The following is a 25,408-nucleotide window of genomic DNA, read 5'->3' on the forward strand; positions in this document are numbered from 1 at the left end:
TAATGGCTAGATGATTTTGGCATCAACAAAGTTTGGGTAGAGCATTAATTTTATCATTTTAATAATCGTTTCGGAGTTTGGATTCCAACTGCACCACCGACCCACCCAAACCCAACTGACAGCTAACTTATCTGCATGGATTACTTGGGCCAGCAGATTAGTGACACCTGTGTACCAAATCCTGTTATTAATCAACAATGCAACTATAAGTCAGCCTGCCAAGGACAACAGCGGTGGACCAAAATATTCGCAAGATACAGCACACAAGTTCAGGATATCTCGTAATTCTTCTCTATTGTCTTGTTGGCCAATCATATGTACAAATCAGATCAATCACCTAGCAATGGTTGTGCCTTCGGAGCCAGGTAGGTGATATGGATTACAAATGAGACATTAAATATATTCAACTTTGATGGTGATTACTAAAATAATTCAGGATGAATCCGTCCTAAATTGTTTTAGTTTGGATCACTGTTTAGTTAGGTTTGGACCAAATAAAACTGAATTTAAATTGAATAAATTTGAACATAGATTAATTTAAATTTGATTCAAATCTGTAATATCAGTTTATGTTTGAACTCGTTTAAATTAGCTAAAAGATATCATTAACAAATGAAAAGTATTATTAATGAGATAAATAATATATTAAAAAAGAGATTCAAATCATACAATTTTATAAATGAAATATTTGAACAAGATCTGTATTAAATCATACAAGAAATATTTGTAGAATGAAGAAAACAATTTCACCATTTCGATTCACAAGTAACATTAATGTACTTCATAAGCATGGTCTTGTAATTTCAATCAAGTTACTCAGTCACTGGGACAGGTCTTTATCTGTGCCAAAATAAAGTCTCTGAATAACTGGTCCAGGCATCCTCCAATTCACAGAATCTTCTTCAGTTACTGGTTAACATATAACTCTGCAACATTGTCTGATGTTCATGAACAATGAGTCGGTAATCGGTTTTTCCACTGATCGATTGAGAATGATCTTTCAGGGGGAAACATCTGATGCATCTGGAAAAGTAAGTTTGGTCAAAAGTTCATAGTGAGATGTCTAAATCTGTTCTGTGGGGATAACAGGTTGGGAGCTAAGGAGTCTTTCTGCCTCATCATTTGCTTCAGCCTGCAGTCTCCATTTCTGCATCAAATGTTTGAAAATCATGTAGACCAACAAGCAAGGCCAAGCTCGACATGCTAAAACCTCAAGGGGTTACAAATGATCAAGATCATAGTAGAAAGAAAATTGTAAGGGTAATTAAGCATAGATCTGGGAGAAAATTGCTTTATCCTGAGTGTGTGTGTGTGTGTGCACATTTGAGTGTGTGCATGCATTGCTCCTGTTTGAATTTTTCTTAAACAGTTTCATTTAGGTCATTTTCTGTGTTAGAAGAGATTAAATGCTGAAGTGAAGTAAGCATGCCTCTTCAAGATTTTCTATTTCCATGATTTGCTGTACGTGTTTGGAAACGCTTTCCTGCAATGAAGCTTCACTCCGTTAAATAATTTTACGAGTTTGATTTAAGACAACAGAGATTATATGAATATGTTGCACATACCACACTGCTCACTGCTTCAGCAGCAAGAACATCAGAATCCATTTCTACCTCAATCTCAATCATAGAAGAAATCTGACAATTTGATGTCACCAATACTTAATAAATGATAATCAGTATTAAGGGTTATGGTGAGGCAAGTCATTCACTCATACACTCAGAAGCATACCCTTGCATAGCTGTCAATCAGTTCAATCCGTCCCTTGAGGGAATTTTCCAAGCCTTCACGCACGCCCTTAACTTTACTTTTCCTTGCACTGGAAAAATGAAATGATTGTTTCAGCTTATTAATCTCACCAAGGACCTTCAATGCCCTTTGACAAACTTAATAATTAATTAAATGAAAATTCATATCAATTTCAGCAACCATTGTGAAGTAACAAGGAATTCTAGCAATGTTTAGAGGTTTCACCGGTAAGAAGGTTCTCCTACAGCATAAATTTTGTTCTCCAGCTGGCACATCCGAGCCAACATCCAAACCTACATGTAAGATCAATCAATTTCTGCTACAACATCACATCAGTTGTGGATTACTGAGGTGACAAAGTCAAAAAAAGTGATGGTTATTATTATTCATATGATGGTTATTTTTACATGTAGTGACCAAAACCCAAGTTATTAACTGGATTAGGCGCATACCTCTTTTTCAGCAGCTTCTTTTAGGTCCTTGATACGAGACTGAAGCATGTCATATTGTGATAAAAGCTGCTGTTTGACAGCACTTGCATCCACTGACCGTTGGGGAAGCTGACACCATGAATAGAAAAATAAAATGAGAAATACACTCTTGTTTTCTCAGAAAAATTCCATAGTGGATTCTACATGAAAAGTAAATGTATTACACAAAAGCATATGAAACTAACCAGATTGCTATAACAAGTACAATACCCTTATCAGAATGATATTATCAGTCTAACAGCAGCTTGAGAAATAAGACAAATTAAAAAGATTGACCAGTGATTTTAGAATTATCTCATGCGTTTTTAGACTTCATTTAATTTAGGTTTGTATCTGAACATAAATTGAAGACAGAATGAGAGGTATACCCAACTTTTGTCGGGAATCACCTGACATTTCTTATCATTGGGATGCTTATGCACTAGTATACGTTTTTGCACTACTGTGGAGAGGAATTTATCCAGAATACCCCAAAAAATTGTAAATATAGGAAGAAATATCATTTGTTCACATCAACAAAGTACTGATCTTCTGCCACTTTGATATGATTGTACAGTGAAAGTTTGTAAATCCACTCATTAAGGTCCCTACTCCCGGATACAACAAAATATGAAAGTGATCGAATATTTAAATCTTGATGGAATGCAGAATCAGGATATATAGATTGATCTTAATGAAAGGCTTGGAATCTCAGTACTAAAAATGGTAAAGAAAGATGAATGAAAGATACTGTAAGAACAAGAAGTTGCAAACTTACCTGGTTCAGTTGAGGGAGAACAAGAATGTTTAAAGTTGCTCCAACAGCAAGAGATGCAGCAGCAGCAACTGAAAGGAACTGAGGCAAGCTAGGATCAATTATTCCTGTGGCAGCATCTCCGACGGCAAGAACAGCCATAAGAGGGATAATGCTGAAGGGGTTGAGAAAGGACGAGTTTCCATCTTTAGTTGGGGCTCTTAGTAATGGTGATTCCCTACCATCTTTGTGGTTTGTTAGGCTCATAGGTTCTCCAGGGTAAAAGTTAGGGGCCTTTGGACTAAATTTAAAAGGACCCACCTCCCTATAGACATTTGATGGAGCTGCAGAAGCAACTGTTACCCTTTCTCCTTCCTGTGCCGGGAGATCAACTGTTTCAGTAGCAAACCTGTGTGTGCGTGCCATCCCAGAAGGAATCTGAACCTAGAAATGGAGAACTAAAGAGTTAACTAAAAAGAGAACAGAGGAAGTGTGCAATCAACCAAGCACAAACAATTAAAAATGTTATATTAGTTAAACTGCTACTAGTATATGATCATACCGTAAAAGGGGGGGTTAAAACATGATAAATCAGAATCACAAAAATTATACCACAATGGAGTGAACAGCCGCAGGAATTCTTTGCTTCACTAATTGCAAAAATCCTAGCCCCCTTTTCCACGCAGGTATATCCATGCTGCGTTCGGCAGGAGTAGTTCCTTAGAAAAGTGAATATCCCAGCATCAACACCACACACAAATATATTATGTCATCAACACAACACTGAAATTTGAAATGCATCTTCTATTATTGTAAAAAGTGCAGATACACAATGGGCTAAAAGTTTGAATTTATTAAAGCAAAATAGAATACAAATGTAACAATCCGAGGAAAACTTCTGAGGGATAAGTCACTCACATAAAATAATCTAGATGAAAGTCAACCAACCTGATTTCTTCGGAGTCAATACTGACAATGTCACCAGAAACAAGCTCATACTTGTAGCGGCATTTGGCACATGATACAATCTGCAGGAGGGGACAATGGAATATGAGGGTGGGATACCAGGAAAATTGCAACTTGAGTAATTGGAGTAACAGGTTGTCTAGCTGAGTAATCTAAATCATTTGATAAATATAAATTCTAACAAAATAGACAACAAACATCATCAATTCAGATTTCATCTTAAAGAAGTAATGCACAATCTGCCTATGAAACTATTGGCAGATTCCACACTCCACTCCATTCCATTGCATATGGACTACATTAAAGATAAAGGTAAAAAGTTTTTTTGGTATAGATATGTACCTGAATACCATTTTGGGGCTGAGCTACTGCTACAGCTATGAAGCAAGTTGGACATCTCACAACTTTCCCAAATGGCACCTATGAAAAAAATCCAAATATAATTATACTTCCATTCAATTGCTACAGAAAGTGAATAAACAATGGTTTCATAACCATACCTCCTCTCCAGGAGAAACTCCAACTCTACAAATATCTTCAATCAACCTAAGCGCATCTGATACCTTTAATGAAGCGGCAAGACCCTGAACTAATGTTGTATATACACTAACGTCTGGCCTTGACCATTTCCATCTGTCAACGAATGTATCATTTTCACTGACAGCACCTGTGCATACATGTACACCTATCCACCATGTCATTGCAATCATATTAAAAGAAGATAAAGATCAGTTCATTTACAATAATTTGATCAAACTACACCATCACGCCCATTAATGCTATTGGACCAATGTTTTGTTAGAAAATGGAATGAATTTAATTTTTTTAGGTTAGGAGTTAAAAGGTGGAAGTTTCAGAAGTTGAAATTTGAAGGTTTATATTTACGGTGAAATTCAATGTCTCCTCCCTTTAGTATAAAAAGAGACGACTCCTCACATTTTCACACACAAAAATTTTGAGCTCTCATTTTCTCTTTAATCTCTTCTAGTTTCTCTCTTAGTCCTTAAGAGTTCTATAAGTTGTCTGATAGTGGATTTCAAGCTCATTCAGTCTCTCGCTATTCACCCCATTGTTGTATCATGAGAATCAAAGGCCCTTCAAACCCTTGTGCACACGAGTGAACATGCGAATCTTAAAACTGTGTGTTACACAGGCTTGACATTTAACATAAGTTTGTTGTAAATTTTCATCACTGGATTTTGTCTATCATATCGAAGGTCATCTTATTCTCAATCCTAAAGTTAGTATATTTAATTTTTTATAGGTTAGAATTTTAATTATACTGCTTATATATTACCAACATAAACATTTTGTGAACATGTTTGAATATGCATCAGTACTTAAACCCAAAACATGAATAACTCATCAATGAGATAGAAAGTTTTTACCTTGATCAAAAGTAGAGCGCATGGCATAGAAAACAGACAAAGCGAGGTCAGAATTGCCACGATCAATGGCTGCACTGATTATCGAGCAACATTGTTTAAGACTCACAACGCCACTACTTATCTTTGACTTCTCAGCCACTATCTCCAGCACCTCATTTGCATCCTTAGCACCTGAAACTCTGCTCAGCATCTCCTCGTCAATAATCTCCACGACCTCGTTTTCGCTTTCACTCAACGAAGCCCTCGTTCTAAACCTTGTTGACATGGGTCTGCTTCTGGCGAAAAATAAAAGAGACAAGAGCCCAGTTGTGTTGCTGCCGCTGCCGCTGCCGTTGATGGGAAAGGTTTCGTAGAGTTTTGAGAAGCGTGGGGTGGAGAAATTAGAAAGAAACGGAGAGGGTAAGTTTAAGTTGAGAGTCATTTTTTCGATTTAGCTGAAAGAAAAATGAGCCCTTCCTGTATTTGTTCGTGGCAGAGTCTGAGTTTGAACGCTGGCTGAAAGATAGAAGATGAGGAACGTGAGGCTGCTAATACAAGCAAAGAGGAATCTTCATGTGCATGCGTATGTACAGATCGAATGATTCTAAACCCGTGACGCAATCGATGGGGCCTCGGTTATCTATTACTAGTGGCTGGCATGGATGCATTTGGTTGAAACTCCAACCAGGGAAGAGCAATGTCACGTATAATACAGTTCTAATTCACAATCTAGTAATATACAGTCAAACATACAAATAAGATCGGATTGAAGAACACACCATCCTTAATTTAAGGGTATACATACATAATTTTATTGCATTGCATTCGTTTTGATTGAGTTGATTTCAAGGTCTCTCTAATCTCGTCGAACATGTCCCGTCACAGATGCAATGCAAACCCTTGGATATCTCCTAATAAATTATTACATATGCTTTGTACAAATTTATTCTGTAAGTATCCATCGTAGCCAAATATGAAGCAAGGAAAGAGCTGCTATACACCGATCAAATGAACCAAGTAACATGAATTTCTTGTCAAAATGTCAAAGAAACACTAGGATTAAAATGGAAAAAACAATCTATTGTTTCAACTTGCACCAACTAGGAAAACATTCAACCCTTCATCTAATAATCCCAACTACTCGCGTGTATTAGTTGCCAAATCGGCCTCTAGCCCAAGGCACCCGTGGCCGACCTCCTCCATTATGTTGTACAATGACATTGTTCTGGCGTTGAACACCCCCGTTATTCTGGCGTGCAACGACCCTCATCCTCTGCTCCTTCATATTGGCAAAAAGCGAATCCAGTGTTTGAGGCCTCTGCTGCTTAGGCACTCCATTGTCCTGACGCTGCGACTGCACAGAAGATGCAAGCATCATCAACATCTGCCAACTGCTAAGTCAATGGTAAACTCAAACCAGGGCATTTTAAACTGCATACGAATCAGATTGTTGCAGCCCGGTAAGGAACCTCAATTTTCCCACCACTACCATTCAACCAGAAAATCCATACCAGAACTCAGTAAAACAAGGCAAATCATTACATCTGCCTCTATTTCTCATAGAACTGGACTTTCATGCATCTTAAGAAAATTTTTGGAAAGTCCAGTGTACTATGATATATATTACCTTAGCAACAACATTTCCATTTGCAGCTTTCCTCTGGGCTGGCACAGCTCCAACCCTGCATAGATAAATATTAAAAAAATGATTGAAGAACTAAAACAGAAACATAATTAAGAAGCCACCTCTGATATGAGACATAGCAACCATGCAAGATATCATCATTGCTCAAGTTACTTGGATACCAAAACATAATATAGATCCACATAGATACAGATTTGAGAGTCTTACCATTGTGAATCATATTAAATCAAACTAACAGAAAGATCAGACAAACCATTCCAAGGCAAAAAAGGCACTTCAAGAAGGGAGAAGACCAAATCTCCGTTACATTATTTCTTTTGTTCCACAAAGTTCCCAATTGCAGAACACAGCTCTGAAGTTCATACTTCACAGTGAAAGGGGAGTGATTTCATATCACAAAAAGCAGAGAAAGACCTCCATGGAGCAGCTGACTTGAGAAAAATCAAAGGGGTCAATTCTCCAAGCATTCCGAGAACCAGGAGACTTCCTCCCAAGAAACTCATCTTGAAAACAACACCACCAACAAACCAGCCACAGAAGCTTCTAATTTTAAGAGAAGAACTCAACTTCTACCACATCTAAACAAACCAGCCACAGAAGCTTCTAACTTTTAGAGCAGAACTCAAACTTCTACCATCTAAACAACTAAAATGCCCCCCATTTAACTTTTATAACACTCCAAATTCTTCCATTTTCTTATAAATACTGAAAGAACAAAAATGCTCAATTTCACCCAGAAACCAGAATTCAGATTATTGTTCGTCTAAGCATCTTTATCAGTTATGTCGGTCCCAATCCAAGGTCATAAGGCAAAAGGCAACCCAATCACCTATGAAGAAGGTGAAAAGAAAATAGAAACGCATATAATAAACCAAGGCATCTTCCAGAGTCCAGAAATCTCCAGACAGAAAATAGCACAAATAGTTTATGCATTTATGCAAACCCCATGATTATCTTCCACACTCATCAATATAATTCCGCTCCAATATAAGATAAAGTGAAAAGGATAAACCAGCAGGATGTATGATATGATCATATGGGAAAAAACACTGACCCTGGTGTACGATTCTACGGATTGTTAACAATGCAGATGAAGACAACACAAATAGAACTCTTCAGAAAAACAAAAATCCAGAAGCCAGATTCTTATAAATGACATTCCATATGCAATAGCATAATCACAAAAAGAATGACAGGGAGGGATAGATCTATCAAGGCATTCAAACACCTAATATATCCAACATCAATTTGTCCAAATTTGGCAAATCATAGCTCCAAAATATAAATCTCGCACAATTTATAAACTTATTTTATGTTTTAAACAATCTCCTTTCAATGGTATCTTCTTGCCATCACCAATGATCCATAGCTTTCACAGCCAACTCACAAAATTTAAGAGCATCTCCAAAAGACAATACCAATAGCAAAATATATATGTGTGGTTTAATCTAGTAGCTGAACTTTTAAGACCACATTTATGAAGATTATTATGAAGACATTCTACTCTTTATTGCAGGAACAACATGTCTATATTCAAAAAAACTCCCAATGGGGTTGGCCACTCCCCACAACAAAACCAGAACTTGTACTATAATGTGAGTTGACATAAATTAACCCAAAGCACATGGAAGAGACCATCAATATTATAGAACCATGATTTACCTGCAAATTTCAATGATAATGCATATTCATTAGATGGGAACTTAATGCCAACAATAACACCCAAATTATTACTGTTTCTAGCTCTTCTTTGCTAATAACAGGAGAAAAGATTAGATAAGGTGGCTTCAAACCTTGCTCTTCTCATTTTATTTGCTACCATGCTACCATTAAAAGCTCTATTTCGGACAGGAGCAACTATAGCTTTCCTTGCAGCTTCATTAGCTAGAGGAAAATGCTTATTCTGGAAATTTGACCTTCTCTGTGCAAGAACTCCCTATACCCATATGTTGAAAAAGATATCAGCATTTACCAATGAAACCAGATCATGTTACATGTTACCGCTGAAAGATACAATGCTTGCATACCTGTCTAACAGCAGATCTTGAACCCATATACTGCCGAACTTTTAAAGCCTTATCTTGAACAGCATTATTAAAACTTTTCTGACTTTTATTCTGCAGAAATAAAATAGATTAAGTTATTAAGCAAATGTCTAATCAGTACAACAATACATGAAACAATATGGTCAAATATGCTTCCAAACACACTAGTTTCTTACAGGAGGCCTTCGCTGCTGCTTAGCTTTAGTTGATGCAGTGTTCTTTGACATTTTAATAATATCATCTACATAAATTCAAATTAAAAAAAAAAAGAAATCAATAAATCAGATGAAAAAAACCAAGAAATATTGGGAAAAATGTACTGCTAATGACATACCCAATGTCATGTCCATTTTCTTTTCTGTAAGCGCAATTGCCTCAGTAGTGAGAGGTTTAGCAGCCATCTGTCATAGATCACAAAAATTAGGTTATAAATGAAAAAAAAAAAAAAAAGCAATGAAATAGCAGTTGGAGGGCACCCAGCTTAAGAATAAGCTCAACGGAAAACTATGCTAACCAGCTCTATGAAAGAGAATATAAACATATTTATTTTTGAAACTTGAAAAAGCTTTTGACTTGATAGACAGAGAAGAAAAATTATACGGTGAGAAGACTAATATATTACAGGGCAAATTCGATGAGCTTATGAATTCATATTAAACAATAGAAAAAAAAACCTAACGTGCCGAATAATATGAGATTCTTTACATGGTTAAACACAGCGACAAAGACATAAACAGAATCATTACAGTTGATATGCAAAACATATTTCTACACAATTACTATAACGAATCAACAAAAAATAAAATAAAAAAATTCGTAGACAATTACAAAATCGGCGATGAGGAGCAAGAAACAAGCTCTGAATACTAAGTTCAAGATCAAATTCTCAATATAATAAATCAAAAAACAAGCTAATACACTTACCGAATCAAAGAACTTCGTTGAAGCCATGCGTAGGGTTTCGGCGTTGCTTCCGCGTATAAGGAAAAAACCTAACGGTAAAATCGTTTCTCCGGGGGCGACACGGAAACGGAGAGGCTTTTTAAGACAAACCTGTATATATATAGCGGTTCGTGAGTCCTCGGATTCCAAGTAATAATCAAATTAATTACAACTCAATTTATTAATTTGTTTTCAAGTCCGCCTAGGATTACCGCATTTATTGCGTCACCCCTCGTTTGGAGATTATCCAGTGCACTATACTATAGAAAAGCTTTTGTCTATGATGCATCTGGATCTGCCACTTCATCAACCAGGGCTTGAGTGAAGTTTATGTATTACGTGGCGCTATTTTATTGGGTCAATACTGTAAGCTGATGAGGTGAAAGATAGAGATATTTTGTTGAGAATTGATTGACGTAAGAGGACTTTCGTCATTCACTTAGGATCGAAGGGAGCTTAGGCAAAGTGAAAGATCGATTGGACAACACCTATTTTCATACAGATTTAATTTGGATAGTCGATTTACCAAAAAGTCCTTTTTTCTTTTTTTTGTGAGTGGCAATTTTTATATGCTATCCATATAGCAACACTTCAAATTTTTGTTTCAGATGGAGAATTTTACAAAATTTTAATTCAGATTGTATTTGATTCAATCAGTATACGAATTAGGGTGTGTTCAGATCGACTCTTCATGATCTGAGCACCAATATAATGTTTTATAAGAGAAAAAAAGAAGAAAAAAGGCCAATAATATATCTGTTAGTGATGCTTCTAACACACACATCTTCATTGTCTCCAACCCCAGCCCTAGTTCCATTTGCAAAGTAGAGCCATGGAACGGACAACTACTGGCCGATCAAAGTAAGGCAACCTCTAACATGACAAACAAATTGAACTTCGAAATAAGTCATATTTTGACATAGTACAACTAATTTCTTAAATGGGTTAATTTAAATCATACCATGTTAATTCGATTATAAAAAAGGTCATATTTAGATTAGATGTTTTTGACATAATTTTAATTTAGATCAAAATTAGAGTTGAGTGAACAAAACAATACACGTTTAGCTTAGCATGGCATAAATTATGAAGAGGGCTGAGAGAGTTCACGTTCATTGGAGTGCATTATATTATTGCTGAAATTAAAATTTCCCAGCTGTCGGTAGCAAAGCAGTAATATAGCGTTGTTCACCTCAACAGGAACATATTTATTCTAAGAAGGAACATATTTATTCTAAGAATTATGCTGCTGCTTGCCCCACTATTCAAATGGGGCGTCCTAAGTTTATGAAAAATTCAATTCTAACCAAAAAAAAAAAAAAAGGAGAGAAAACTTGATCAATTGACTCCATAAACCCACTTCTCCGCATTGCTTGTGTAGTTAACCAGTTCCTCTGGTTTGAACCACAAGCTAATCTCATCCGTCGCTGTTTCGGGACCATCACTTCCGTGAATGATGTTTCTGCAAGGAAAGCAAATACAAAATTGTCAAGACACAGTAATGTGCACTAAATCTGAACTTAATTATGGGGAATGGAAGTGCAGGATTGAGTGAAAGATTTTTTGCATATCTAAAAATGTTAATTGGATCATTATGCCTTTACAATAAGTAGGGTTAGATTCGAGCTAAACCAAACCCTAAAAAAAGGTTAGCTTAAGTTCAGATGAATTGTAAGAAGCAAAGTTGGAGCCATGCATTGCTCCTAAAACTCAAATTGAGCTACCAAGTCAGAGTTTGTTTGAATTCAACTTGTTCGAACTGAACATGGATTTGAACACCAGTCGGTTTAGCCCAAATTCACCCTTAGTTTATTACTAATAAGCACATACCTTCCAACAACAACGGCCAGATCACCTCTGATTGTTCCAGGTTCTGATTTCTGTGGATCTGTGGCTCCAATGAGTTTCCTACCGTATTTGATAACTCCCTCTCCTTCCCAGACCTGCATGAGTTGAATGAGCAGAGTAGCCAAAAGGGTTGAAATCTTAGGATATGATACTCTTATTAATTCTTCTTACCATGGCAACAACAGGGCCAGAGCTAAGGAACTCACATAGGCCATTAAAGAAGGGTCTTTCCTTAAGATCGTGATAATGCTTCTGTGCAAAATCCTTTGAAGGAACCACTATTTTAATGGCCACAAGCTTAAACCCTTTACGCTCAAAGCGAGATATGATTTCTGAAATCTGGAGCAACAAAAATAGGTTGGTGAAGTTGGTTATCTAACTCAGGCTAAATAACTGAGAAAGGAATAGAGGTTTGATGCTTATATTACCAGTCCTCTCTGCACCCCATCAGGCTTGATAGCAATGAAAGTACGCTCCATCTGAATAGATAGAATGATGCATTAGCGGAATGATTTCAAGTGTAGAAATATAAACTTAGTTACTGCAACAGCAATTTAGATGTTGGCTTAATTAATGACCAAGTACCTCTGCAGCATGTGCCTCCTGCTCCTGGAGCATGTAAACTGCAACAATATGGAAAAGCACAAAGGAAAAATTAAAATGGAGATCACAGCAAAAATCTATGATATCATGAAAAGTAATGTTTAAAGCCACTCCTTCAATAAAGGTGCTGACAAGTTTTTATCCTTCACATAACAGAGTTCAGGTCAGAGGTAAACACAGGACATAATGAAAAGGATCTGAAATTTTTTTATCATTAGAGAAGAAAGAGGATTGCATAAACATGTTTAATTTGGGGATTAAGATAGAATGTTGGGAGAAACTCAGGGATAAAGTCAAGTCAAGCATACATCCCAAGCCAATCATTTCTCCCATACCATGCTTAAACACAGTCTAATCATTCTGGAAGAGGTCCCGGAAGCCACAATGCTAATAGTTAAGCACATGACAAGGCTCCTCTTCCTTTGTTTTTCCAAACTACAAACACTAATTCTCTGCACAGACCTTTTATGATTAAACCATAATATCTGTTGAAGACAAAAATCATCATTTTCGATCAATATAGACCCATTGTTTCCCGCCTTTTAAAGGTAAAACCATAAAACCAACTATAGACAAAGCAGACAGTACCTCCCAACTTTAAGTAAACTATTACGCCCAGATCGATACAATAATAACAATCTCCTTTCACTCACTTGAAAAAATTACAGAGTAAAATGCATCTGTTTTGAAGAATGGTCATATTTAAAACAAACCCATATCTCAGATGTTTCATTACAGACAAAATCAATTATATACACTGCACATAAACCAGAGAAGGGCAAAGCAATATTTTGTCCCAACCTGCAGCAGGAAGCGCAAGGACTCCGGACAGCCATCCTGGAGATGTGTTTGAGGAACCAGCCCTACTGAAATTTGACGCGAGAAAAGGCACCTTCCCACTGAAAGCAACTGCCGCTGCTGCAGCCACAGCTCGCCCTTATGCAATTAGAACAAATCAATACATGAGGCTCAATCCAAACAATTAAACAAATCAATCACAATTGTTCAACAAACCATCTTCACTACATATAATATATATTAAAAAAACCCATATAAAAATGATTGGAATATGGATAATTCGTTCTGATCATCCATTCCCAGATCAGTTTCCATGGAAATGAAAATACAGTGATTCTAATTAAACAGTAAGAAATTAACTTTAAAAAAAACGAGAAGATTTACCAGAGTAAATATGAGGGTTCTTGGAAGCAGAGAGGAGAGACCTAGCGGCTCTAGAAGCAGATTTGCCAATCAAAGAGCTCATTTTAGCAGAAAATAATATGGTCAAGAAAATGAACCACCCAAGAGGAGCAGCAATAATGATAAGAGCCTGAAAGCACAATATTTTTACTTTTATGAAGATTCCGTTATATTTATGTGAGCTTGAAAGATACTGTAAACTGTAAAGTGCAGTCCAGTCAAACCCTACCCGAACTGTTTGGAGTTGAAAGTTACATGGTCAAATCAAAGTAACGCCAAAGGATTATCTCCCATCCCAACTTAAACCATAATTTTTCATCCCGTAAATCAATGATTTAACTTTTTATTAAAATTATAAAATTGTTCCTAATATGTCAATTAGTAACATGTTAATACTAATTTCAAAACTTTTAAAATAATTTATTCATATAATTTGATATAATAATATATAACTTTAAAATAAAAAAATAAATAAATAATTATATCATCTAATTATATATTTTTGTCACAAACTATATGGATAAGTTAATAAAATTTATTTATATACATAGTTCTACTATCTTCAAATACTTTGATAATATATCTCTTCTTATTATTGTCATTACTAGAGAAGATAGAAAAAATTAAGAGGAAAATATAAAATAGTAAGATCCATGCAAAATAACTTTTCTGTCTTTTTACATATTACATAAGGATTTTCACTAACAAAGATAAATGATGGGTGATAAATTAGATTTTTTAAATATAAAAGATAAAAATTTGTTATTTCATTAAAATATTGGGTGGGAATTAGTCATTTGGCCATTAAACCAACTACCCTGATTGGGGCTCTCGGCTTTCTGTCATTAGTGGATAAATATATAAAGCATGATTATGATTGATGAAAAAGAAAATTTATTAGAATAAGGGAAAGTGGGCAGGAAACTTCTTGATTTGTCAAAGCTTTGGCGGTAGAGACAATCGGTACTTATTCTTTGCCATGAAAATTAGACACACAAAAAGGTAAAAGAGAAGCAATATCCTTTGGAACCAATTGGACCACGTTTTTTAATTATCGACCCATATTAAGACAGTTGCCTGACAAAAAGTGCTTCTTTTTATAGAACATGTCAACGGGGCGTACCAACCCAGGCCCAAGACATAGCCCAAAAAATGGTAAATTATGACTTTGTGGGCTTTTTAGCACGTTTTTTAGTTTTTGCAGGCGGGTTTAGCGGACCATAGGCCCTTCCATGAGACCCAACACGGCCGCAAAGATTGCAGGCACAAGACTTGCATGGCACATATAACCGGATCCTAAAAGATCAAATCTCAATAACCCATCAGAAAGACCTACATCTGTGTTCATTCCTGGAGTCGTTTGCATGCAATGGTTTAGCATATTTCATCGTACAGAGCAGCAATGAAGGCCATTCCAGAGGGCCGGCAACGCTAGGCTGATAGGGTTGTGTTTATATCAGTCAATCGCGATAATAACCATTGATTCTTGTTGAATTAGAATGTTGTTTTTTGTACAAAAACATAAGGAATAGGTTAGTAACTACTATCTAATTTCAATCTTCCAATGTTAACAGTCATTGACCTAGGTACAGCTTACACTGTTATATTTCACTTGTCCCATTTGGAGTTTTTGGATCGGAAGCCAACTTGCTAATCGGTTTGTAAAGCCAACAACCAAGAGTCTGCCTGAGAATGAGAAAAAAAAAAAGTTATTTACCACAAAGATCAACTATATTAACATAGATGAAAGTAAAAAAATATCATTTCATAATAAAATTAAGATTTATATTGTCGGATTAGAGGGGTTTCCATTATTAATGGGGCATTTTAGTCCTCTTATTCATTTTCATCAGCATAATCCCAAATAACACAACTAGACTAAATTCTCACAATTTCCTATAGATGATGATGACAAATGTAAAAATTTTCCCAAATTCATGATTCAAGACAGTTAGTTTCGTTTAGTTTCCTCAACTCATCTCAACCAAATAAAATTTCTTTAAAGAAAATTACAACTTTTTTTCCTAAAAAAGACTCATTGGTAGAGATATTGGACATTCTTACAATAGCTAACTGTAATGATTTATGCGATATATTTTGAAATTTATTTGGCTGCCAGAGGGACTTGGGATTAAGTGCCTCCTTTTGTCAAATAATTTGGAAATTAAATAAGGATAAGATGAAAGCAGTTGAAGAGCAGAGAACCACATAATATTGGCACATTTGAGAAAGCATAAATCAATATAGATTCCATCCATATGAAAAAAGTAGACTAACTAGAACCTGTATCTTAGAAATACTTGAGCATTCATATCGCAGTCCTTGCCGAGTTAAGATATAAAAGGAATGTTGTGTCTCTTCATCTTCTCTCGTAAAGCTTGGCAAAGAACCTACTTCAACAATATCAGATAACAGGGTGGAGTCCTGAGGGCTCAAATCTGCATTATATATTAAAGTTCATCACCCGGCAACCAGATGGTAGCTAAATAAAAAAGGAAGCAGGAATTGAAACATATTATGACAATGAAGTTTAGGAATTAGGATTATCAGTTTTAATCAATTACCTGTGGACTTCAAATAGAAGAAAATACATAATCCATGAAGGACAACAAATCGAGGAAGCCAGTCATCAACATCAGTATCATCAAGGGGGGGAGGTTCTCCAGGTAGAGGCTTCCACCTCTGTACCAGGAAAAAGAAAGGAAAGCCACAGGTAGGTCATAGCATGCACAAACTAATGAGCTATAAACTGGCACGAAATAAACAAGTGACATAGAGATGGCCATTACAGTTCTGATGTACAGATAACCAGACAAACGAGCAGACTGTAAAATTTCATCAACATGTTCCAACCTATATAAGACAAGAAAATCAAGGAAAGTATAGAGCAAAAAAAAAAAAAAAACTCTGTAAACTAAACAGAAATTTCATTGAAAAAAACAGAAGCATATACTGCATTCAATGGTTTGCCCTTTCATAGGGTGAAAAGAGCAGGGAGCCCAACTTCAGTTCTTGAAGCATAACTCACACATATAAAATGCAAGACCAAGGTTGATCTCCTCATAGTATTCAGAGTCCAAACTTAAAATTCAGAATACTAGAACCTAACTTATCCTTGATTGAGTGGTAAGAGGACAGATAGTAAACAAAAAAAGATAGCAAGAACAAAAATATATATACAGAGACTGATATAATAATTTATAATCAGAAATGTTAACCACATCTAAAGTGAAGCACAAAGTGAGTCTTACTGAGCTTTCAAGTGAGCTTCCCTCTCTTCCAAATCAGCAAGTTCAGATCGAAGTGACTCTAATTCTGCAGCACTCAACTCAACCTGCAAGATAAAACATTGCAGGGATTCGAAATGGAAGTTACACTGATTCTAATGGTCAAAGCCAAAAAAATTCCTTCAACAAACCTTTTCCTGACCATCGCGGCTGGAAACCCAAGGCAGCCCACGTGCACCAAACAAATTCAACATTAATGCCACGCTCTTCAACTTTCTTCGAGTCCACAAACAACTATTTGACCTATGCTAAACCAGAATAAGAAAACTACACTAAAATCAATTCAAAGTGTCTTGAAACTATTCTAGTGACTTTATTTTTCTCTTCTTTCTTTGCCTTTGAAAATAAATACCTTCAAGAATTTTCAGTTCTTGGCTGCGAAACATATGATGTATTGCTTTGAGGAGAGTCCACACTGGGAGTTGGAACTTGAAAGTGATCCGTGATAACCTTTATCTTCCCAAGACTATCATCCATGAAGCTGTATTCAGAGCACAAAGAAAGAATACCTATGACCTGGAAAAGAAAAAAAAAAAAAAACCTAGATGAATTATCTACAAATAATCCAACTTGCAATCAGCTAAAAAATCCCAATGTCTTTTTTACCTAATTAAATGTAGTATCTTTGCTCTAATGCCTTGAGGGTGCAAAAAAATTATGCATAATGCTCGGTGTATTCAACAGAAAATCCCAACAAATATAAAGCTCAAAGATTACTACCTTGTCATCAAACCCATAATTGCCCTTGATCCATGCACAGTAAGCAGCTAGTAAATTTCCATGACTAGAAATCAAAACGAAGATCTTCCAAAGGCTTAGATTTCAGCTACAGAAGAACTAAACATCAAACGCTGATGAATCAAACCCATAATTCTCCAGTAAACTCTCCCAACATATTTCACTAAAAGCTTAAAAGTTGCAACCTTCAACAGAAATAACTAACTTAGAATACAATCCAGCCAAAAAGCAAAAATAGGAGACGAATATATATTCCCTAAATCTGATCAAACCAAAATAAAATCAATATTATTGACTGTACAGATCAATGAAACTTTTAACATAATAAACAGGTTAGTGATTATAAAAGCAAGGGAAAGAGAAGAGGCTTTTACCAGTAGAAAAGGGTTAACTTGGCAGAAGAACAACACGAAAGAGAAAGAGGCTCAGGATCTTCTCTCCACGGAAAGCTGTTTGCCACTCATATGACTTCATGACATGACTGGTGGGTACGGGTATAGTGGTTTAGTTTTGTAGTTCGGACTTTTAATGATAGAAGTAAATTGAAAGGACGGTTTTACCCCTCTGATGTTGTTGATATGATGTACTGAAAGTTGAAACCTGAATGAGCTTTAGCCTGAGGGCAATGCAATTTGTACATAGATTATGGATAATCAATACATAAATTAATATGGATTTGACAATAATAATGTCGCCATTAGCAGAATGACCCTGCTTTATTGTTGTGGGGAGAAGGGGGGGAGGGGGGGGGGGGGGGGGGGGGTGGTGTGGGTTGGGTTTGGTTTGGTGAGTTTGGTCCCATTGTTTATCACCATATTTATAAAATTATATTGAAATAAATTTTATGAAATATTAACATTACATAATTGAATATTGCAGGTTTTAGCATTGACAATTCCAACTAAAATTATATTATTTTAATATAATTTCGATTAAAACTATATTATTTACTGTTTTTTAAAACTAAAATCACATTATTTTGATATAATTTAATTTTTTGAGTATATTCTAATTCTAATTTTAATTGTAATAAGAGAGATTATAAATTCGTGATTAACCAAAGTTAAAGATACAGTTTTGATTTTTTTTAATTACATTTAAGGATAAATGATATTAATTTTATAATATATAAACTAACAAAAGCACCCATTATCTAATTGACTTTTGTTTTTTTAATTAAATAGAAAAATATTATTTTTCAATTTCAAAATGAGAATTTATATAAAAAAGAATCATTTTCTCAGAACAAAAAATATTAAAAGTCAAACACAAAAAGTTATAAAAGAATGGTCTTGATGCAATCTTTTTCCTAAAAGGAGTTTAGATCATACCCACTAAATGCTATTAATTTTGGTCATGTCTTGACCCACTAATAGTTAAAACCCAAAAAATTTAGTGGTGAGGATTTGAGAAAGTAACTTGCTATGATATTAGACAATTGTATGCAGATGATTTTTTTTTTTTTTTTTCATGGAGACCCCAACTTAAATAGGATCATTATTTTTACATATAATTAAGAATTTTTTTATTAATATAATTAAGTTTTAATCAATGATATTAAACAAATAAAACTTTAAATTTAATAATTAATATCATAATTATTATATAAATTAAATTAATAATTTGATTGTGATATTTTATATTTCAAATCCATGTATTTTTTATATTTAAATATCCCTATTTTTGTCATTCAAATATTTCATAAAAATTACGCGTGTAAAATTTGATTATGTGCCTAGGGGAGAGTGAGGGAGAAATGTCATAGTCAGTTTTGTATGCTTGTATCAGCTAACCATCAGTGCAAAGATAGGACTATCCGATGAGTCTACTTTGTGGATAAAATTAAGGACAAGGCTTATCTTTCATTCTTCTCCCAGAAAGGCTGGCTTCTGCAAAACTATGGGGTCTTCTATCAATCTTCCAACCCTCCAAGGTCCTCTGCTTAGATCCCACTTTCTTGGCCAAAACCTTATCTCCCAGCGTCCTCACAAACCATTTCTAGCCACTCCAAAACAGCGATCGAGTTTTGACCTAAAACCTTGCGCTAAATTTGACCTACTTGAGATCTTGGGAGGCAGGGGACTCTGCGGTGGAGAGAAAGGTATAGAACTAGAGCTGAAGAGGAATACCTCAGAACAAGCATCACAACTTGGTGGTAAAAAAGAAGAATATTCAGCTGGTACTGCGGGAGAAGCGGTTGCTACTGTTCCGGAAAATGCGTTTGAGAAGGAGTTGATGGGACTAACGGGAGGATTTCCAGGTGGAGAAAAGGGTTTGAAGCAATTTATTGAGAAAAACCCACCTCCCAAAAAGCCAGTGGCTGCAGATTCAAGTAATATAGTAGTGCTAAATACCACAAAGAAGCCAAAGCCTCCTGAATTGCCGCTACTAATGCCTGGCATGTTTGCCATTGTAAAGAATCCAAATCACCCATTCTACATGTACTGTGGCATTGTTCAGAGAATAACTGATGGTAAGGCAGGGGTTCTTTTTGAGGGTGGAAATTGGGATCGGTTGATAACTTTCAGGCTTGATGAGCTCGAACGCAGAGAAAAGGGCCCTCCAGGAAAGAATCCAAAGTCTGCTATCCTTGAAGTAATGCTCGAAAACAAAGATTCACAATGAAATAGACATTTCCTATCGAATGTGTAAGTTCAGATATTTTTTGTATGCACTCTGACAATGGTAAACATTCATCCAACATCAAGAACCAATAAATAAGATATATCTGGGCCGGAAAAATCTTAGTTCTTAACTCTTCATTAGTAAAGTCAATTAGTTGGTTGTTCTACAACACAAAATTCTACAATAACAGTTGCTGAAAAGATAGTTTGACATTAAAAAAGAGAAGATACAGTCTTCTTTTGCAAACCTCCATCACAAAACAGCCTCTGCCAAAATAAGAACAAGAACTTACCTTTAAAAAAAAATTACCACTATGAACTTTTTAGTATAGTAATCGTGATTACACACAGAGCATGAGTGAAATGTTGATAGGTTTTCCCATGAAAGAACCAGTTATATACAAAACAACAACCAGAAACCAAACATATCTATTGCCAATTCATTCCCTCTTAACAGTGCTTGTACATCCCAGCCATCATTGATTCCCCAGTTTACTAGTGAGCTTAGTAAGCAACATAGAGAGTGCTCAAATTGTAACCTTTCTCGTATTATGATTGCCAACTCAAATTGTGGGCTTCGTACGTGCTCAAATTGTCTTTAATTTAAATAATATAAACTTAAGTTAGAATTATAGTTTGACCTAAATTGAAAGATCCATTGGTGATTTTTCATTAGAGTTTATTTTGAATGATTTCTCCTTTTTGTCCTTTGACAATTTCTTATCTTTTTTTTGTGATGTTTTTTACTATTTAAATTGGTTAAAGTTCGAACTAAAGTTTACCCTTTGATATTTGAACTAAATTCTAGTTAGTTTGGGTTCTAACCGAATCCACCGAGACAACAGTATATTTTTGTATAGTGGTTTCTTTTCTTGTTTTCTTTCTTAGTAATGCAGACAATTGGAGGTACGAATAAAAAAATTTCACCGCCCATTCATTCTGTCTATAATAATAATAATAATAACCATAAAAAAGGAGATTTGAGTAGATTGCCTGGCTTTCCTGTGCTTGCACAGTCTGATACTCCTTTATAAAAGCCCAAGAGACTTATTCCCACCGAGGTTTGGCCATTCCCAAATATATATTTATATGAGTTTTAAAATTTTAAATATTTATTTATAAGTTTTTAAATTTAATTAAAATTATTAATTATAAGAGATGAAATTATTATTTTATTGTTATATTTTTAAAACTTATACTATTTTCTCTTTTGATTTAAAAAATTAAAAAAAATTTTAAATTAAATTTCAAATTTTTTTTTTCTTTTTATAACAATTGGAATTCGTTCTCACCATTAATCTTCCCAACATAACAATTTTGTCTAATAAAAGTAAACCATGTTAACATGATGAAAATTTTATAAACAAAAAGTATATAGAAATAAACTTTAATCATAAGTGAAACATATATATAAATTCATATAACATAAAACAAACTATTTCTCCTAAATAAAGAAACATAAAAACATAAAGTTAATAATACTACTTATGCTAGTTTGACATAATCAACAAATGAAAATCCATATATCTATTTCCATTCAACCAGGAAAACTTGAACTGAACCTAACGCTGTTGAACCCACATAGGTGGATTAACACTACTGTATGAGCTACCTTCAAAATGAAAATGTGGTTCAATGCTACCATCCAGGATGTTATATATTCCCATATCCTTCCCTCCTCCCTCGGGGAGGTCGAAATAATCTTCAAGACAATCATCAGTAAAGTATATGCAATTAGCTTTGCAATAAAGGGCCTCCTCAGAGAATGAAGAATTATAACCCAAAAACAGAGTTCTATTACCCAAATCTTTTATCTCAGTCCACTTATTGTTGCCCAAATCCACTTGGAAAACCTTGAATCCAGTAGTTCCATAAGGACCATCTTCCAAAATAGTTTCTGAGTATCGTTCAACCACAATCAATGCTCCTGCTGATTCCATTATATATAAATTGGACTGCGGATACTTTAAATGTGGCATCTGTGCAACTTTTACTAAAACGTTTGTGGTGAGATCGCACTGCATTATTTGACCTATAGTGTTAATGACATAATACTGTCCTTTATAACAGGTGATGTCATGATTCAACCATGAAGACTCCATTGTGGTCCATGATTTATCCCCAGGTTTACAATATGCAACCTTTCCGCCATATTCATGAAGAACCATAACCAGGTAATCTGATGTGCGCCTGGGATTGGTTGATAAGACAAATTTAGAAATATAAACTACATGCTGCAGAGTCGGGTCACAGCCTTGAGAAAAATCTTCCCAGTCTTTGATAGTCTTGGGATGAGGCAATGCAATTTCGAATCGTGAAAAAGGATGCAAAAGAGCCATACTTAAATCTGCTTCAGCGATTGTTAAAAGCCAGCCCCTGGAAGATAAACATCTTCTCGAATTAACTTCAGGCAAAATAAAGTACCGAGTTAAATCCTCCGAAAAACTGTAAAACCCGCGTTGATAGGTGGGCTTCTCCGGTGCGAGCATCAGCAATGGGGCGAGTTTAAATAAAAATCCCGGCTTTCCCATAATTGCAACAGATCGCCATGAGGAACAAACCGAACCAAAAGCAACAAAATCCTCACACGACGTCAGATGCGTAGTGATTTCCAGCAAAACATCAGGAAGCAGATTTGCCCAATCAACCATGGCAACGGCGGCGACTTAGATCAGAGAACTTTCAAAAGGGTTGGATGGGGAGCTTAAAATCTGAAAATATAGAACGTTTATACGCTTGGATTAAGGCTGAGATTGGGATTTTAATATCTGAAAATGACACGAGTACAATATTTATAGGGTGAATTTCCTCATAACCTTTCACTTATTCCTGATTTAGTTTTAAAAATCTCGAAATTACGACTTACAAGGAATATCGGCTTCAAAGATTGAAATAGGAAAAGAAATATATAATAAATCAAAACCATAGTCAATTAAATTTGAATTAAAATCTTATTGAATCAAATCAAATTTTAATAGTATCAAATCAAAATTTTATTAAATCAAATCAAATCAAAATTAAAATATTAATACCTTTTATTTAAAATCAAATCAAATTAAAATTAAAATATATGAAAATTAGTTTGAATATTATTAAAATATAAGAATCAAAATCAAAATACAATCTTTCTGGTTGTGTGGATAATGGAGTTCTGAGTCAATCTGTGCAGATTGCTAACATATTATGGCTAATATTCAATTTCCTTCGTAGTGAAAGAATTTCCTGATAGAAGAAAAGAAAGTCGTGGAGAACCATGGCAGTTTATTGATCTAATGCCTCGATTTGATCCACCTAACTTTTTTAATGAGCCATAATCTTGAACCGGAAATCGGAATTATAGATTCGAGTTATAAACTCAAACCAAACTTAAGTCAAAATAATTTTATCTGCGTCAAGCTTAAACTGTCTTAAATTTTGGTTCTATGAATTCAAAGCGAACAATTTTTTATTCAAACTAAATTCAAATAAGAGGGTGTTTGAGGTTAATTTGGTTTGTATCCACCCTTATACTCTGACATAGTTTAATTTCGAGTTTTTACAACTGTGTTAGATCCAATCTAGGAAAATTTTTAAACTATTAAAATTAGTTTGACAATATCTCAAATCTAACAGGAAAATAAAATTTGATCTGCTTGGAATTACGGTCTTGGCTTAAAAAACTAGAAGTTTCAACATTAGTGTTAGTATAATTTGAGTTCCAAAAATCAACCCAATAAATTTATGAATATGCTAATGTCGCATATCGTTTGGTTTCATAGTTCTACACTTGTGTCACGTTGCCTAATTCATTTCAAGTTCTGAAAGGGGGCCTAAGCTTCTTAATTACATCACGAGTCATTAACATCAAATTCATCTGTTGTATTAGAGAACCAGATCATTATCAAAAGGCACTATAACTGTAGTCTCAAAAGGTTAATTACTTATGATATATTTCTAACAAAGATACCAGCAGAATTAGTCTCTCTAAATTTCATCCTCAATAAACTTCATAAGACCAATTCAAAATAAAATTTGTGTTTGCTTCATTCTACAAGCAAAAGCAATATCCCTTCACCTTTTATTAGCAAAAATTAGAATATGAATAAGTCTTTCCTTAAAATTGATCGCAAATGTAGGGTTTTACACCTTAGTAAGTAGATAGCCTCTAGTTCAACACCAAATTATTTTGGATTCCGGTAAAGTGCCATCATAGGGGTTTTTTTTTTTTTTTCTTACTAAAGTAGGAAAAGGCAAAAGAAAATTCAATAATATAGTGAGACTGTTTCTTCATTGCAGTCACATCTCTGTTAGTTATATCTCAAAACTCCATAAACTTTGACTATCAATGTGAAATCATCCAAAGCTCACTCACATAAAAATGGTTGTATCGGATAATTTCTGCTTACACACAAATATGTCCTCGCCAAGAGAAGTAACAAGTACCAAGCGCACCTTGCAATCTGTGGGTGACAAGATGTAACGTTCAAATTTTTTTTCCTCCTTTGTTTTCACCCCTCGATACACCACCACAAGAGGAATACCTCAGAACAAGCATCACAACTTGGTGGTAAAAAAGAAGAATATTCAGCTGGTACTGCAGGAGAAGCGGTTGCTACTGTTCCGGAAAATGCGTTTGAGGAGGAGTTGATGGGACTAACGGGAGGATTTCCAGGTGGAGAAAAGGGTTTGAAGCAATTTATTGAGAAAAACCCACCTCCCAAAAAGCCAGTGGCTGCAGATTCAAGTAATACAGTAGTGCTAAATACCACAAAGAAGCCAAAGCCTCCTGAATTGCCGCTACTAATGCCTGGCATGTTTGCTATTGTAAAGAATCCAAATCACCCATTCTACATGTATTGTGGCATTGTTCAGAGAATAACTGGTGGCACGGCAGGGGTTCTTTTTGAGGGAGGAAATTGGGATCGGTTGATAACTTTCAGGCTTGATGAGCTCGAACGCAGAGAAAAGGGCCCTCCAGGAAAGAATCCGAAGTCTGCTATCCTTGAAGTAATGCTCGAAAACAAAGATTCACAATGAAATAAACATTTCCTATCGAATGTGTAAGTTCAGATGTTTTTTGTATGCACTCTGACAATTGTAAACATTCATCCAACATCAAGAACCAATAAATAAGATATATCTGAGCCGGAAAAACCTTAGTTCTTAACTCTTCATTAGTAAAGTCGATTAG

The 25,408-nt window shown here is 35.1% G+C and overlaps 5 protein-coding genes across 8 annotated transcripts; 1 reads left to right on the forward strand and 4 right to left on the reverse strand.

Moving 5' to 3' along the window:
* Positions 1-643: 643 nt before the first annotated feature.
* LOC123212060 lies at positions 644-6,174 on the reverse strand. Of its 3 annotated transcripts, none has more exons than XM_044631094.1 (12): positions 5,328-6,174; positions 4,440-4,606; positions 4,282-4,359; positions 3,922-4,001; positions 3,586-3,670; positions 2,998-3,417; positions 2,202-2,309; positions 1,975-2,042; positions 1,732-1,819; positions 1,566-1,637; positions 1,430-1,483; positions 644-1,147 (listed from the first exon to the last, which is right to left on the reverse strand). In XM_044631094.1, the coding sequence occupies exons 1-12, from the start codon at positions 5,746-5,748 to the stop codon at positions 1,064-1,066; spliced, it is 1,725 nt and encodes a 574-aa protein (XP_044487029.1). In that variant the 5' UTR covers positions 5,749-6,174; the 3' UTR covers positions 644-1,063. The 3 variants fall into 3 exon arrangements, 2 of the variants coding, with proteins under 2 accessions (XP_044487029.1, XP_044487028.1); XM_044631093.1 differs by having other exon boundaries at positions 4,440-4,624; XR_006501497.1 differs by lacking the exon at positions 644-1,147 and having other exon boundaries at positions 1,566-1,660; positions 4,440-4,624.
* A 141-nt stretch (positions 6,175-6,315) lies between these two features.
* LOC123212061 lies at positions 6,316-10,067 on the reverse strand. The gene is made up of 7 exons (XM_044631095.1): positions 9,921-10,067; positions 9,331-9,397; positions 9,173-9,237; positions 8,979-9,068; positions 8,745-8,887; positions 6,934-6,988; positions 6,316-6,660 (listed from the first exon to the last, which is right to left on the reverse strand). The coding sequence occupies exons 1-7, from the start codon at positions 9,945-9,947 to the stop codon at positions 6,457-6,459; spliced, it is 651 nt and encodes a 216-aa protein (XP_044487030.1). The 5' UTR covers positions 9,948-10,067; the 3' UTR covers positions 6,316-6,456.
* A 982-nt stretch (positions 10,068-11,049) lies between these two features.
* On the reverse strand, positions 11,050-18,147 carry LOC123210683. The gene is given in 17 exon segments (XM_044629168.1): positions 11,050-11,400; positions 11,769-11,881; positions 11,958-12,125; positions 12,215-12,265; positions 12,372-12,409; positions 13,191-13,325; positions 13,572-13,845; positions 14,809-14,860; positions 15,241-15,275; positions 15,873-16,027; positions 16,154-16,271; positions 16,379-16,442; positions 16,841-16,923; positions 17,008-17,119; positions 17,229-17,392; positions 17,597-17,799; positions 17,989-18,147. Coding segments are annotated over 15 exon segments (1,647 nt in total). The 5' UTR covers positions 17,354-17,392; positions 17,597-17,799; positions 17,989-18,147; the 3' UTR covers positions 11,050-11,276.
* A 1,259-nt stretch (positions 18,148-19,406) lies between these two features.
* On the forward strand, positions 19,407-25,274 carry LOC123210041 (NAD(P)H-quinone oxidoreductase subunit S, chloroplastic). 2 transcript variants are annotated; one of them, XM_044628203.1, is made up of 2 exons: positions 19,407-19,766; positions 24,782-25,274. In XM_044628203.1, exons 1-2 carry the CDS (start codon positions 19,514-19,516, stop codon positions 25,252-25,254), a joined length of 726 nt encoding a protein of 241 aa, XP_044484138.1. In that variant the 5' UTR covers positions 19,407-19,513; the 3' UTR covers positions 25,255-25,274. The 2 variants fall into 2 exon arrangements, with proteins under 2 accessions (XP_044484138.1, XP_044484136.1); XM_044628201.1 differs by lacking the exon at positions 24,782-25,274 and having other exon boundaries at positions 19,422-20,369.
* Positions 21,801-23,027, reverse strand: LOC123211993 (putative F-box protein At5g55150). The gene has a single exon (XM_044630993.1). It carries the CDS (start codon positions 22,887-22,889, stop codon positions 21,801-21,803), a length of 1,089 nt encoding a protein of 362 aa, XP_044486928.1. The 5' UTR covers positions 22,890-23,027.
* Positions 25,275-25,408: the final 134 nt, after the last annotated feature.

Source organism: Mangifera indica, chromosome 3 (genome assembly GCF_011075055.1).
Source record: "Mangifera indica cultivar Alphonso chromosome 3, CATAS_Mindica_2.1, whole genome shotgun sequence".
In the NCBI taxonomy this organism is placed as follows: domain Eukaryota; kingdom Viridiplantae; phylum Streptophyta; class Magnoliopsida; order Sapindales; family Anacardiaceae; genus Mangifera; species Mangifera indica.